Raw genomic sequence first — 15,344 nt, 5'->3', positions numbered from 1 at the left:
CACAAAAGAACTATGGTCAGAACGTGACAGTTAGTGTTTTATAACCAATGTCTTTATTACCATCCTCAATAATAAACAATGAGGAATTCAATCATATGAAGAGAACAAAAATATGAAACACATCCCCCCAAAAAATAAATATAGCTTGATAAGAATTAAATTTGTTATTTTAGTTTCAATAAAGTAAAACAACCTTGCTTACGTACCTCACAGAACATAGGCAGCTTTTTGGCAAAGTCCACCACTCGGGTAATGGCGGGGGTGATAATTTTTGTAAACTGACTGAAGGCTTCAATGTCCACTTTGCTCCCTTCAGGTGCATTTATGACCGGCGCTTGACCAATGTCCTCGGGCTGAAACGACAAAAGGAAGAGGGAGGATGTAGGTACGTTCAACAGGGCTAGACAGGGACAGACTGTTAAAAGATCACAAGACAGAGTGCACCCTATATAGTGCAGTACTTATTTAACATAGTATACTACTTTTGACCAGTGCCCTATCCAGGGAGGAGGGTGATAACTCAGACGCAGCTAGAAAGATAGACAGACAGACCACACGCACAACACAACACGTTCTCCTCTTTCTCCAATAAGCGTGAGACAGGTCAACGAGTAGAACAGCATAACACGAAAACAAAGTGGATGGCGTTTCCACTGTGATTGTTCAGGAGGGACAAGGAGGAAAGGCGGAGGGAAACGTAAAAAGGAGGGAAAGTGCAAAGTGCAAGCCATTCATTTTCTCGTACTCAGTCGGCAGAGTCTTTGACTAGGGTTATCCACTGATACGGTATTATTATTATTATCATAACATATTCAACTACATGCCTTCTGACCAGAAGTGACATAAGAGCGATAGAGAGTAGAGCAAGTAAATAAACAAAGAGCCCAGATTGAGTTGAGTAGCAGAGGACAAAGCACTGTGTACAGCAACCCCCAGATTCTGTCGCTTTGGCTTTAAATCAATAGGCATATTGACAAAATAATAAAACACTAATTAATAATAATAATAACATTATCCCTTTAAGAGTCCTTCTCCCGGTATGCCTTTAAACTGTCACAGCTTGCGGATAACTAGCTCCATACTGTATACACAGCACTTAAAGCTATATGGGGCATTCTAGAGAAGTGGCTCAAATTGCTGTCCCCAGTCAAAAAAAACTGTTGTTTTTTTTATACCAGAAAATCTTCAAAATTAGGACACATATTAACATAATTATCTATTTTAATTCCTGCCAAGGCAATAACACACATATTGTTAAATTAATATAGTACAAAATCATGGTTTATATACCCTTTTCTATTGAGGTGGCTGTACCCCACCTGACTCCTAAAATTCATGTTTGAAAATAAAGTCATCCATGATTTTTGTAATCTTTTTAACACTATTATTTCACTAGAAAATATTGAGTTGTTTTTTTATTAAATTGAAAGATAGTGCTCTAATTAGTCTATTTAAAAAGAATCGCTCTCTGAAAAATGATTTCCCCACTTTGTACTGTATGTCACTACTGAAACACAGACTGTAGAATGAATGAGCCTTAAGCCACATCCCTACAATTATAACCATGAAATGGGATTACATCCCTCTCCATCATGGCCCCATGATGTGTCAATAATATATATATATATATGTCATTGGATGTCTGAAAGATAGCTAACTAGCCATATGGTAGCTATGGGGATTAATTAAAGTCCAAAATACATTTAAATGGTCAAAACTGAAACTGCCACGACCGAAACAATTTGCTTCGTTTTGGTATTGACATGAATGTTTTGGTAATAGACACTTGATTGTTAATCCATTGTATTCCTTCACATCTCTTAAAAAAACATTGATATGATAATCTACATTAAACACATAATTACTTCTCCCTGGAAGTCAAAGTAATGCACTGCATTGGACGAAACTGCTTCTTTTGTCTTTAAATGTAGGACATGATATTGTAGTGAATTCGGGGGTATTTCATTTTATTTAACCTTTATTTAACGAGGCAAGTCAGTTAAGAACAAATTCTCATTTACAATGACGGCCTAGGAACACTGGGTTAACTGCCTTGTTCAGCGGCAGAACGACAGATTTTTACCTTGTCAGCTCAGGGTTTCAACCTAGCAACCGTTCGGGGTAGCCCAGACCAGGACTCGAACCCAGGTCCAGTGACTGTCAAGCCAATATCTTAAATGTTATCCCAAGAGGTCTAAATGTTGGGTTAAGGTTGCTATAATATGGTACACAGTGGACAAATTCCTCAGCCTAATCCATCCCCCCCAAAAAAGGTTACACAGCGACATGTCCAATTCAGCCAAAGTGTGTATGACATAGGCTGCATTTACACAGGCTTCCCAATTCTGATATATTTTCCACTAATTGGTCTTTTGACCAATCACATCAGATCTTTTTCAGAGGTGATCTGATTGGTCAAAAAATCAATTAGTAAAAAAAAATATCAGAATTGAGCTGCCTGTATAAATGCAGCTACAGTGTGCGTAAAGCTTGGTCTGTGAGTACAGGGAAAATTGTCCATTGGTCAGAGCCTGACATTGATGGTGAAATGTTTCTCTAAATTAAATGTAAAGGTTTTGAAAGTCAAATTAAAGATCCTCTTTTTACTATATTTCACATTTTGTATAACATTTCTCAAATTAATCTGTAATAGAAGGTTAATCAAAATTATCAATACTGTACACGGTTCTCCCTTAACAGAAACTTTTTCACTGTTTCGGTAGTGAATAATTTAATGCCTGGTAAGGTATTCAGGAAACAATGTGTGTGAGTCGTAGATATGTCTAAAAATAGGATCCAAATTAGATTTTTTTTTCAAACCCAAATTTGAATGACTCATATACAGCACTGTATTTTAACACTAGCCCATAATATAATAGCTAGCTATAGCAGGTGCGATTTGAAAAGCGTTTTTATAGTATTTAAACTCAGTATTATATTTTGTCTATTAGTTCTTACCTTGGTTTCCTTCACCCCCACTGCACTCTGGTCAGAAGTATAGAATAAATTACATGTTATTTCATTAAGTAGCATTGCTTCCTCGACCTGTTGGACAATCAACAGAGATTGTGAAGAACGTTTCAATGAGGAACCCGTGTCAAGCCAACTAAAAAAAAAACAAATTTAATTAAACTGAGGAAAGGTAGATGACAGACAAGTAAGTGCGGAGAGAGAAAACAGGTGAGTAGTACACAAAATGCAAAGTGGAGTTTCCATGACAAGATTTAGGCTCAGGCTGAAGCATTTGTTTTATACTTATGAACTGATATTTATTTATAGGTATTCAGGTTCCAATTTCATTCAAACTTTTTTATTTATTTATTTTTCAGATCAAAATCATACTGTTGTATGTCAACGTTCACAAATGAGTTTATCAAAGCTGATCTACATTATGATAATATAGTATAATTTAATACTACAATACTAATATAATACTATATAACAATATACCCTGCACAGGGACTATGGATGAAAATGAGCTGTTTAGCTAAATCTGGAACTAATTACTAATTAAAAACATCAAATAAATAACAATTCAATTAAATAAATTACAATTTCATCTTTCTATGTATGTAGCCTCTTCATGGAAACTCCAGGATAGAGTCAAAGAAAGTGAGACAGACTTCAAACTGCAGAGGACGATTACACTTTACGAAAGAAAAAAGGTTCAAATGTGAGGAGTGAAATTATAAGGTAGATACTACACTAGACACAGAGAGAGAGTGAAAGAGAAAGAAAGCGCGAGAGATAAGTTATTTGTTTTTAGTATTTGTTTAGATTATTAAAGAACACTGCATTAAAGGGGAGAGAAAGAAGAAAACAAGAGGAATGGATTGTTCCGTTTTAAGTTAGTGTCTGCTGCGTTGAGGAACACACTTTCTCCAGCGTCCAGCTAATTCTCCCCATTCTACAAGGAGATACAAAAAACATGGACATATTAACGTTGGGAACAGTGGTGGGTTGGGGATGGGATGGGAGGAAGGGAAGGGGACAAGAGAGGGATTTTGGGAACTGGGAATGTTTCACAGAACAGACATGGTTGGTTAGACGCTGTCAGCCACGGAGAAGACGTCTCACCAAGAACTTGCGTTTCTGTTTCCAGTGGTTTCCCTGGGCATTAGTTGACATGTGGGCCTCGGTGACCATGCGGATCAGGTCCCACTCCTCCTGGGACGGCTCAGGCCGGTCCCACACCGTTTTCTGGAGCTCCTCCTTCCGCCGCCTCTCACGGTTCTCCTCGATCAACTTCCGCTTGGCAAGCCGCTTGCTGTCGTCCAGCACCACTGGGAGGGGAGGGGGGTAGAGGAGGGGAGGAGTTAGGGATCAGGAGGAAGGGTGAAGTGGTAGGGCAAGGGAGGGTCAAAGAGGGGGGCAAGGAGTCACGAATGAGGAGGGGATTAAGAGGGAGGAAGGGTGGGGTTTTGTCAAGTATCAAGCGAAAAAGAAGCGAGAAAGTAAGTCCACAATATAAACCACATAGGGGCCATACCTGCGAACATTAAAACAGTTTAACCCTCTATGGCATGAATTTGTATTTTTTTTTTGGGGGGGGGGGATATTTCACCCCATTTTTTGGGAGCTTGGTGGTCCCTGATAATATATCCATCATAAAATGTGTCGTCGTCCCCAACCAGATATTGGTGTTTTTCCTCAGGGCAATAGTACATATGATAAGTGGAATAAGGAAAACCAGCAGTATATGCATTAGAAAAAGTTCAGGGGTTCAATTATTTTGACAATCACAATTAGAAGTTTGAAAGTCAAAACATCAAACAATCAAATAAACAAAGTACTACTAATTACAACTAACACCTCATGTATAAATGTTTCTCACATTTCATATAAACATATAAACCAACATCCAAATGACTGTCTGTGTGTGTGTGTGTGTGCGTGTGTGCGTGTGTGTGTGTGTGTGTGTGTGTGTGTGTGTGTGTGTGTGTGTGTGTGTGTGTGTGCGTGCATGCGTGTTACCCTGTGTGTGCGAGTATATGTGCGAGTGTGTGTGTGTTTCAGTGTGTCTGAATGTGTTTGTGTGGGTTATTAATTAAATCAGTGTTTCTCTTCTTGACAAAACACACTCTGATTTTGTATTCTGTGTGGAACCTCAGGAAGCAGTCGCTGGTGGATGTGAAACAGAGGTGGACACCACATTTCCGGCACTTGGCTTTTGGTGTACCTGTGCACCCTGGTACCTTGCATCTCCCCTTCTTTTCAGCCATAATCATCCAATGGGTCATTTTCTCCTCTTCTCCTCATTCACCAGCAATTGTGGAACTTGGACGACCTTTCCTGCGCTCCAGACTCTTTCCACTTTTCAAATCAGATTTTATTGGTTACATACACGTGGTTAGCAGATGTTAATGTGAGTGTAGCAAAATGCTTTGCATAGGCCTTCAGCGATGTTTGACTTGAAGGTATACAGCTTAATTTCTTCCTTCTTTCTCATGCCAGTGCCTTCACAATCTCTTCAGTAGAGCAGCCAGGTGGTCACGATGATCCTATCCAGGAAGTGGAACACCAGCCGCTGGTAACACTACTTTGATCTGATTTTGTTCCGGTACAGTGCAATCAGTGAGTCAAGCAGATCCACGCCACCCATATTCTTGTTGTATTCTTTCACCACAGCAGGGCAGGGGACTTTGGTGATCATCTTTTGCTTGCGATCCCACATGTCAAACTTGGTGACTGGGTGGGCTCCAGTGTAATCACTCAGAAGGGTTACTGAACGGTTATCGTACCACTTCACAACGTGCAAGGTGGTTTCTCCAACCACGGCCATCTGCTGTTCAAAAGATCCACGTCCTGCTCTCTTCAGCTCATCGTCACACATCAAGTTGACGCCTGGTATTCTGATGCCACTAACGGTACCAGTGCAGTGAATTCCCTGCTGAGCCACTGTGAGCACAAGAGGGACCCTCGTAAACCAGTTTCTACATCTTCATCTTCAGACCCAGTCTCATTGTCAACAGACAGGCATTCTCCTTTAAAAAAGAAAGCAGGAAGCACAAATTTGAATGTGTCATATACCCTTCTTCATTCACTGACACGCATACAAACAAACACACACACACATTACTTTTCTGACTGACCCCTGACCTCCTAACTGTCTCTCAAACCTGATTCAGGGATCCACTCTCCTGACTCTCTTCAAGCTCACTGTCCTCATTGTCACTCTCCTCAAGCTCATTGTCTTCACTGTCACAGGGAATGACCCTAACTGCTCGATCATGTTCCTTCCACCCATAAAATGTTCTTGTGTCCATTTCCTGTAAGTATCAGTAGATAGTAAAGTAAAAACATTGACTATGGTCATAATTATGCATCCGACCACATCTCCACACACAAAAGTGGTCTAACTGCACAATGTTACACTGAGGCAACAAACCAAAAAACACAGTTTTAGTATATAAATAAAAATAAAATAAGTCTTTAAACAATCAAACATACTCATGCACATATTTTTTATATAAAGTTATTTCAATTTAAACATGTTAAAAAGTGATTTTATCTTACCAATTGGTGGCACTGTGTCCCAAGCAGCATTGCTTCCTGAAAGGACTGCTCCACCCCCAGACAAAAGGCCACACCCATTTCAGCCCCTCATTTCATTGGACACAGACAGTCATATTTATATATAGTGTGAGGTCCAAAAAGGTAGTTTGTTGCCTGAGGGCAACACCATGCCATAGAGGGTTGAGTTTAAAATTGTTGACATAGTGTTGTAGCTGGTCCCATCAGATAATCTGGCACACGTTAGCCCTATGCTAACCTCACCAGGTGGCTGTGATTATTTCCCATCACAAATTCTTCATCAGATTATCAAAGATCTTAAACTCATTCTCCACAAACCACTGGCAGTTAGGTCAAGTCAGCCACCAGATGTAAACCTTGAAGTTGGACATTTACATGTATCCCTCTGGTGGCCGACTTGACCTATTTTAAGAAATTACATTTTCTAATGTAAGTAAGCAAGTATGGCCCCATACAATTTACAATACATACAAGATACAATTTAAAACATATGCACTCTGCCTCTGATATTTACACTGATATTCTCATCATAGCCGTCCTTAAAAAAAGATTGTCAATAAATAAATAAATAAATAAAATAATACAAATTCAAGTAAAAACAGAAAACATTATAGAAATGATAGACATTACACGATAAAATAGGACTTTTTTGGATCTAAGAATGTATTAGCTTTTCAGAGTATTTGTAAAGAGTAACATTTCCCAACGAGGTTGGTTGGCAGTCTATGACTGTTATGATGAGTCATGACATTAGTTATTCCTATCTCTGTACTCTGAAATAGACAGGTTAAGCAGCTCTCCGTGATGAGCCACCTGGCAGGCCAGGCACAGTCATCAAGTTCAGTAAGCAGATCTCTCAGGTAGATTGGAGAGTATATATAGACACATTTTTTGAGCAATCAGAAGTAGTGCTAGTTAGTTAATTTGTTATTTATTTTTTTGCTGCTATTGGAGTGGTAGTGAATGTCCTCTCAATTAAATAGGAAAACTTTAATATTAGGCTACATTAATATAGTTTTCTCTCACTCTAGAAGAGGGAACATCCTCTATAAAAGTTATTCTGGGGTTCTCAACTAAGCAGAATAGTACTTACAGTCTGTTGCCATGCCGACAGTGATGCACTTCTTGAAGCGACACTCCTGGCACTGGTTCCTGGTCACCTTATCGATGATGCACTTTGCCTCATACTTACACGCGTACGTTGGGTTCAGGTTCTTCTGGATCGTCCGCCGGAAGAAACCCTTTGGAAAAAAGATAAAAGGAAAGTTTGAAACACAATGATCTGCAACATTCTATCAGTCTAAGTTCAGGTTGGTGGCAGTGATAATGGAATATTTATTTGAATTCAATACCTTGCATCCTTCACAGGTGATACAGCGATAGTGATATCCTGTAGCTTTGTCCCCACATACCACACATAACTCGTCCTTGTCCAGGTAACTAGGGATGTACCCTAACAGAAGAGAAATATATCAAATGTGAACACACCATATAGGCCTGTGATGATCCGTTAACAGGGACACAATTTCCTGGCGACAAACAGCATTAAGAAACAACAAATTATGTATACCAGGAATGCCTCTATTGTTGGCAGAAAAATGTCCCTATGAGATAATAAAGTATTAATTTACTACTGTCTGACCACAAGCAGACCACTGAACATGATATTTTTTAGACAAAGCAACTTAGAAACAAAGAGGTGAATTCCAACAGATGTATTTAAGATTGGCATCATTCATTTCAACACAAAGTTCTCCAAAAAGACCTAAAGTGTGTAGCATTAACAAGTTAAGAAGCCGAGTTAACAAGGTAGGATCAGTGAGGGAGGTGATCCAGCCCGGACACACAAGCAGGGTGAATGCAGGTGGGGGGTAGGAAGGGAAGGGAAGGGTGGGGGCAGAGGTCAAATTATGATCAATACTAGTCAAGGGAAGTCCGGGCCAATCCATCAACCGGCACGCTCCAGCCTTCTGTTACCCTTTCTGTAGGCCTTCTCCCTGCACCAGCAATCAATACACACACACACACACACACACACACACACACACACACACAAAGCACAAAATGCAACAAGTCCTCTGGTGCCGGGTCAGTTCTGGCACGGTATGACACCTTAGGTCGACTTGGATTTACTGCAATTAGTCCAAACTAAAGCCTGATCGAAGGAGTTCAGGTCGTCAAGACAATTAATTATCCACCTGTAGCAAATCATTATGACAGACGCGAAGAACACTGTTCAGGACAATCAAACGCAGAGACATGCTGACAGTCAATTCATACGTTTGTCAACAAGTTTTTCAAAGTCCATGGACTCATAATATGTTGGTGGCCTGAATTTGCCTTTAAACTTCAAGAGATTGAGAGTGAAAATATAGTTCAACGTACATAACTACAAACTGTGCTAATGGTTCTACTTACCAACTGATAAACTCACAGACCTCAGTGTTTCGGTGGTAATAATCATATAGTATCAGAATCACTACGATTATAGTGTATCAAGAGTCATTACCATATTATATATACACATACGAGCAAGGTTCAACACCGCAACGGTTTGAAATGAGGTAAAGCACTGTTCAAGCCAAACTAGACTAGTATACATCAAATACTGTTACACACTCCATACAATACAACAATATCAGGTCAGATGTAGTCAATCAAAAGGAGATATTTGTGCACCTGTCACACGTCTCTATAACTGCACTCAACACAAGCTGTCAGGCCGCCACCCCATCACACCACCGGGTTAGTCCCTACCTTTCAGCTTGTCATGCCATCACACTATCCCTAGTTCCTTCCAGCTTGTATTACCATAAGCGCTCGTCCCAATTCCCTACCTTTCTTGTTAACCTCTTGCATCCACTGCATGTGGGAGAAGTCAGGCTTCCCCTCAGAATAGTAGTCGGGCTGGTGGATGTAGTGGCTGAGAGGCACTTCCATGGTGCAGTATTCACTTTTGAACACGGGGTTGGGTCCTGAGTAGGAGCAGGCGTAGGGCTGGCTGGGGGGCCAAGCCTGCTCCATGCAGGGAGGGTGGATCTGGTGCATGGGCTGGGGCTCACAGTGCCCGTACCCCCCGCGACCATCACCTCCATACATGCAGTACTCCCCACCGCCCTGCATTGGGTAGCCACCGCCCACGCCATGAGGCATCTCATACATGTCAGGCATGCAGTAGTTCATGATGGCCAGCAGCTGCACCGAAGGCAGGTAGGCACATACAAAAGGCTGACGAAGGCAACAAAAAAAAAAGAAAAAAAGCAGACTGGAGACAATGTTACGTATCAATTCAGCGCTAAGCGTGATTCATTCAGCGTTAAGTTCAAGTAGGGTAAATTAATAATTAAATGATTGATATGGATATGATAAGAAAGATGTGTACGGAGCAAGTAGGGGCTATGTTGGTAGAATGTGTCTTATATACTGAGTCCTTGGCCCACCCCTACAGTACAACATCTAGCACCTGCCCCGCCCGTCCTCGCCCGGCCCCACCCCAAAACACAGTGCCCTCTCAGCCGAACGGGGCAGGAGCTTTATGACGACATGGGGTTTCTAATCTGACTCTGTCAATCCTAGAAGTGGAACAAACAGACAGCAACAGGATGGTGATGTTCTCGCAGATTAAAGCCTTGCACTCAAGGCTGTGATGTGTCTCACCAACCACCACCACCTAGTCATACACATATGGTGGTGCCGTGCCGCTGGCGGAAGTTAACAACAAACTAAGACAGAACAAAATAACAAAAGAAAAGTCATCTGAAATACTTTTCTGTATGAATAAGTAGTTGCTGACAGTCTCAGTCGAAGTTTGGTTTGTTCGTCAACACCTGATGAGTCAATTCAATTTGACAATTAGATCCGGATGATCAACAATATCATTCACATTACAGTTCAAATCTTGGAATAATCAGGTTTAGCCTTCTTAGGCCAATTTAAGTGATTTATGTAACGCATAAACTTTTGTCTTTGTTGAACAAACATCAATTAACATCAATCAACATTAACCCCACATCAACAAACTTTTCACTGGTAGTAAAGTCAAAATTAGACTTCACTTCAGACTAGAATAGAATAGTTCATTCAAAAGGGTTAATTTATGCCAGAATTTTCCTTTGATTTCCTTTGATGGCCACTGGCAAGCTGGAAGAGTGTGCTCTTCACGGATTAATCCCAGTTTAAACTGCTGGCAGAGTGTGTATGGCGTTGTGTGGGCGAGCAGTTTGCTGATGTCAACGTTGTGAACAGAGTGCCCCATGGTGGCGGTAGGGTTATGGTATTGGCAGGCATAAGCTACGGACAACGAACACAATTGCATTTTATTGATGGCATTGCCATTCATCCACCTCCATCAGCTCATGTTTCAGAGTGAAAATGCATGGCCCCTTGTCGCAAGGATCTGTACACAATTCCTGGAAGCTGAAAATGTCCCAGTTCTTCCATAGAATGCATACTCACCAGACATGTCAGCCATTGAGCATGTTTGGCATGCTCTGGACCGACATGCATGACAGCATGTTCCAGTTCCCACCAATATCCAGCAATTTCGCACAGCCATTGAAGAGGAGTGGGACAACATTCCACAGTCCACAATCAAGAGCCTGATCAACTCTATGCGAAGGAGATGTGTAGTGCTGCATGAAGCAAATGGTCACACCAGATACTGACTGGTTTTCTGATCCGCGCCCCTACCTTTTTTTAAAGGTATCTTTGACCAACAGATGCATATCTGTATTCCCAGTCATGTGAATTCCATAGAATAGGGACTAATGAGTTTATTTCAATTGACTGATTTTCTTTAAATTAACTGTCACAATAAAATCTGTGAAATTGTTGCACGTTGCATTTATATTTTTGTTCAGTGTACTTATTAAGATTTAATAAATGATTTATTGACATTTTCATAAAAACTTTATTTTGATTAATTTATTCATACTATTTCATCCTTCCACAAGATATAGATCCAACACAAATCTAAGGTTGCTACCTAAGCCGGCTAGTTGTTTGTTCTATCAGTTCGGTCGTTAAATCTTTTTTTCCCTGTATCTATGGACGCGACCCAGTGGTTCGTTCTAAATGTTCCATTGCCATACTGGCTGGCAACGTTCTTATCCCTTGCTTGATAGCCAACCACGGTTAACTTACAGTCACATCAAACAGTGCAGCCAGAATAAAAGCAAAGTAGCTGCATTTGCGTTTGTTTAAGCTGCTTTCTAGTGACATTTATTTGGATACATCCATAACAATGAGCTAATGAGGCACGATTTCACCTGGCATAGAAAATGTGCTCACTCTTCAGATCACTGTTGTTCAGAGTAACTAGCCAACGACACAGTTAACACAATCACTTCAAACTGAAGCTGCAAGACTGCAAACTAGCAGCATTTAGTTTTAGTTTTACCTGTTTTCTATTGACATTTCTTTATATATATATCCATAAAAATTATGCCAGCTGATTCATGAGTTCGACTGGCTGAGAAAAGCTGTCTGCCTGTCTGTCTCGTCCCAACCTGTTCATTACTATGGGACAGCTGGAGATCGAATTTCAATATTGAAAGACAGACAGCAAGTTATATACAAATCTCCACTGTTGAAAACCAAATGCTAGTCTAAAAGAAATCGCTTGGCTGGGCTGATGAGACAGTGGATTGCGCAGTGAGATGGAACAGAGTAAATAGGCGTTTCAACGTCATAGATTTAGCCGGTGGTAATATATGGAAGACACAGCCCAGCCAAGTATGCGATTTTAACTAATCAGCATCCAAGATTAGATCCACCCGTTGCATAATTCTCAATTAGCCAGGTTAGCCAGGCAACTATTGTACCTATTTAGTAACCTTGCTAGCTACTTCAGTGGATGTTGAACAAATTTCTACCGTTTCTAAATTTCTAAATGTGTTCAATTATAGACATTGTATAAAAGGGATAATCAACTTGGGGCTCTATGCGTTCCACTCTGCTAGCGGATCATGGAACACATCTTCTACATTGTTCACAATTTTCCAGAGAACGCATAGCCCCTGGTTGATTATCCCTTGTGTTGAACCTTAAATGTGTTTAGATTAATTATTACATAAATGCACACATATTTACAAACAAAATAACAATTTGTTTATTTTCATTACTAGACGAATGAATCAAAAGATAAAAGTGCATATAAGGCAATTCTGAACAATCAAATAATGAATCAAAGAAGATGCTGAATAGACGTGTGTTTGCGAGACAAAGACAGAGGCACACTATAGTCACTTAACCACAGTGGAGGTGTCCCAAATGGCACCCTATTCCCTTTTTAGTGCACTACATTTGACCAGAGACATTAGGGGAATAGGGTGCCATTTCCAATGCAGCCAATGGATCCATAAAAATACCATTCTAAAAAGATGTATCCACGTGACCAGCCATCCTATCGTAACCAGTGACACAACACCGGAGTGGGCTCAGACGACTGTGGCTAAGACTGCAACACAATCAACACATAACAGCTGCTAAAAGTAAGGCGCTTTGAGGCAAATCTGCTCCTAAAGTGGCCCTTGATACCAGTTTAACTTTTTCATGAGGTGAAGTCCTCCGTGGCCCTTAATCTCATTCGTGTTTCTTAGACGCTTGACAGTTGCTGTCCCGAGTCCTCTATCAGACAATATAACTCCAGTCAATACTCTGCAATCTGTTCTAGATAAGGGTCTTTTTTCTCAGTTTGGGGTGTTGTTGCCCATCTGTTTTTTTTGTTCATGTTATTTGTATTTAGTGTAACTATTTCTTCATCTGAGGAATCGATCGCTTTAGAGCTAGAACTTGTTTTTAAGCTGACGTTTGAGGGCGTTACACAACCCTACTATTATCAGAATCACCTTTATTCGCTAAGTACATTTACACATAACCATCATTTATTTGACTTGGTAATATGGTGCTGCTAGCAGTAGACAACATATAGAGACAGAAACAGAAAGAGGAATTTAGACACAGTTTAAATACATTATACACAAAAAAGATAAGTGACCATAAAACATACAGTGAATTCGAGTTTTACACTGAATTGAAACAGACCATAAACACACTTCACATTGATCAACTTTCCTTTGGGATTGCATACTTTCTGGACCAATATTACCAAGTATACAACATAATCATTAATTATATAACTCTTACAGAAACACAAAAGATGTCTGATCTATATTCTGTTTTGTTTTCCTGAGTTGCCATCAAACATGAATTCAATCAAAACCTTGAAACCCTATTACTGAATTGTGGTTGAAATTAGACCAAAGCTGTGTACATTAATTACTTTTACAAATTCAACCAACTAACAACGTTAATGCAACATTATTATGTTGATAAAGAACGCTTAAAAAAAATTGCTCAGCTATGTTGACTCAATGAATTTGTTCAACACAATGTTTCAATAGTGATGAATTCAAACAGATCCTTCAAGATTCAATTACTTAATTGACTGATCAAATAATAGGTTAATTCATTTTGTCTACTGGGTTGCACCACCGTGAAATGAACATCTCAATGGTACTAAGTAACTGTTACTGAGTAGTAAAAGTTTCAGAGAGCAGAGTTTTTTGCATCCACTCTTCTGACGACTCCATCGACTCCACAGACCCTTCAAAGAGCTCGAGCTGCTTACCCCTAAAACCCCTAAAACCCCAAACACCAAGACAGCAACAGTCATTCAACAATCAAATATAGTATTGCAAAGGCATAATTTCAATCTTAGATGCCATGCACACACCGTAGATATAAACAGCATAAAATCACTCTTTCACTAAATTAAAATCTCTCCTGAATAAAAAAAATATATATATATTTTTTTTTAGAAAAAATAATATCTCCCTTTAAACATAAACACTAATATCTACTCAAAACTCACCCAAAGATTGGGATCTTTTTTGGAGCAAGTGTGATTGTTCCTCCAGACCCAGGCATTGCCAGGGATAATGCTAGGGTTGAACAGTTAACTGATCCACAGAGGTGAGGTGACCGTTGTTCCCATGCGTTGATACATTCAAGGATAACCATAAATTATGCCATTTCTGTTGTATTTCTGAGGTCTCACAGAAAGGTCAGCGGCTCTACCTTGTTCCTCAGCACCTGTCGATACTGGATAGCGAAGCAGGCTTTTCGCTAATATATTCCCTCCCTGATCGATCACTTGAGGTCTCAGAGGGTTCACAGCTGGTCAACAACAATTTTCAGATGGCAGGCTTCAGTCTTGCAAGGATAGGGCCTGGTGTGACGTGTTATCCTGAGCCAGATGTCCCCGTCCAACACTGTGTTACCTGAGGAGGACATTAGGCTAACACCAGGCCCCGGGCAACCTTCCCCTCACAAGGCCGGGGTGAGCCGAGGCAAACCGTTGGGAGAGCCTCAATGATTCTCAGTGAACACTCCAATGTTCACCCCAAAGTGAGTGTGACTAAAGTCTATTAGGTTTATCACTATATTAGCTCCCAAGATGTCAAGTGTGTTAACAATAACAAGAAAATGGTCTTTTCCTGGGGCTTTCTGCTAATGACACCTATATTTTCTGGTACTAAATGAACCATATATTCTTTAGACTTCCGTTAATATTGGTAGCTGGTGTGATAATTAGAAGTTCCATTGTTGATCATCCATAAAGTCATTTGTGCCACAACAGTGCTGCCGGATCATGTTCAGAGTTATACCTACTACTAGATCTACTACTACTAGATACCTTTTCAGAGGGAAATGTCGACACATTATCGACCTGCTCACAGGGGAAGCCTACTCAGAAAAGGAATTATGGTGTTTGGTGAATCTCAGGCAATGGTGTCATAGTTAATGAC

General features: G+C 40.2%; 1 protein-coding gene across 8 annotated transcripts in view; it reads right to left on the bottom strand.

The window, feature by feature from the left end:
- The window catches only part of LOC135549790 (thyroid hormone receptor beta-like), a 125,099-nt gene that overhangs the window by 18,893 nt on the left and 90,862 nt on the right, over positions 1-15,344 (bottom strand). For 7 of the 8 annotated variants that reach the window (XM_064980087.1, XM_064980086.1, XM_064980088.1 and 4 more), the window contains exons 5-9: positions 7,887-7,987; positions 7,628-7,775; positions 4,078-4,283; positions 2,959-2,985; positions 207-353 (exon numbers count right to left, since the gene is read on the bottom strand). In XM_064980087.1, coding sequence (XP_064836159.1) covers positions 207-353; positions 2,959-2,985; positions 4,078-4,283; positions 7,628-7,775; positions 7,887-7,987 — 629 coding nt within the window. Of the gene's footprint in view, positions 1-206; positions 354-2,958; positions 2,986-4,077; positions 4,284-7,627; positions 7,776-7,886; positions 7,988-9,371; positions 9,733-15,344 lie in introns of those variants that run through there. The other variant, XM_064980094.1, reaches the window with a different exon arrangement.

Source organism: Oncorhynchus masou, chromosome 12, assembly GCF_036934945.1.
Source record: "Oncorhynchus masou masou isolate Uvic2021 chromosome 12, UVic_Omas_1.1, whole genome shotgun sequence".
Lineage (NCBI taxonomy): Eukaryota > Metazoa > Chordata > Actinopteri > Salmoniformes > Salmonidae > Oncorhynchus > Oncorhynchus masou.
The sequence above is the reverse complement of the archived record's forward strand: the minus strand, read 5'-3'. Positions and strand labels throughout refer to the sequence as shown.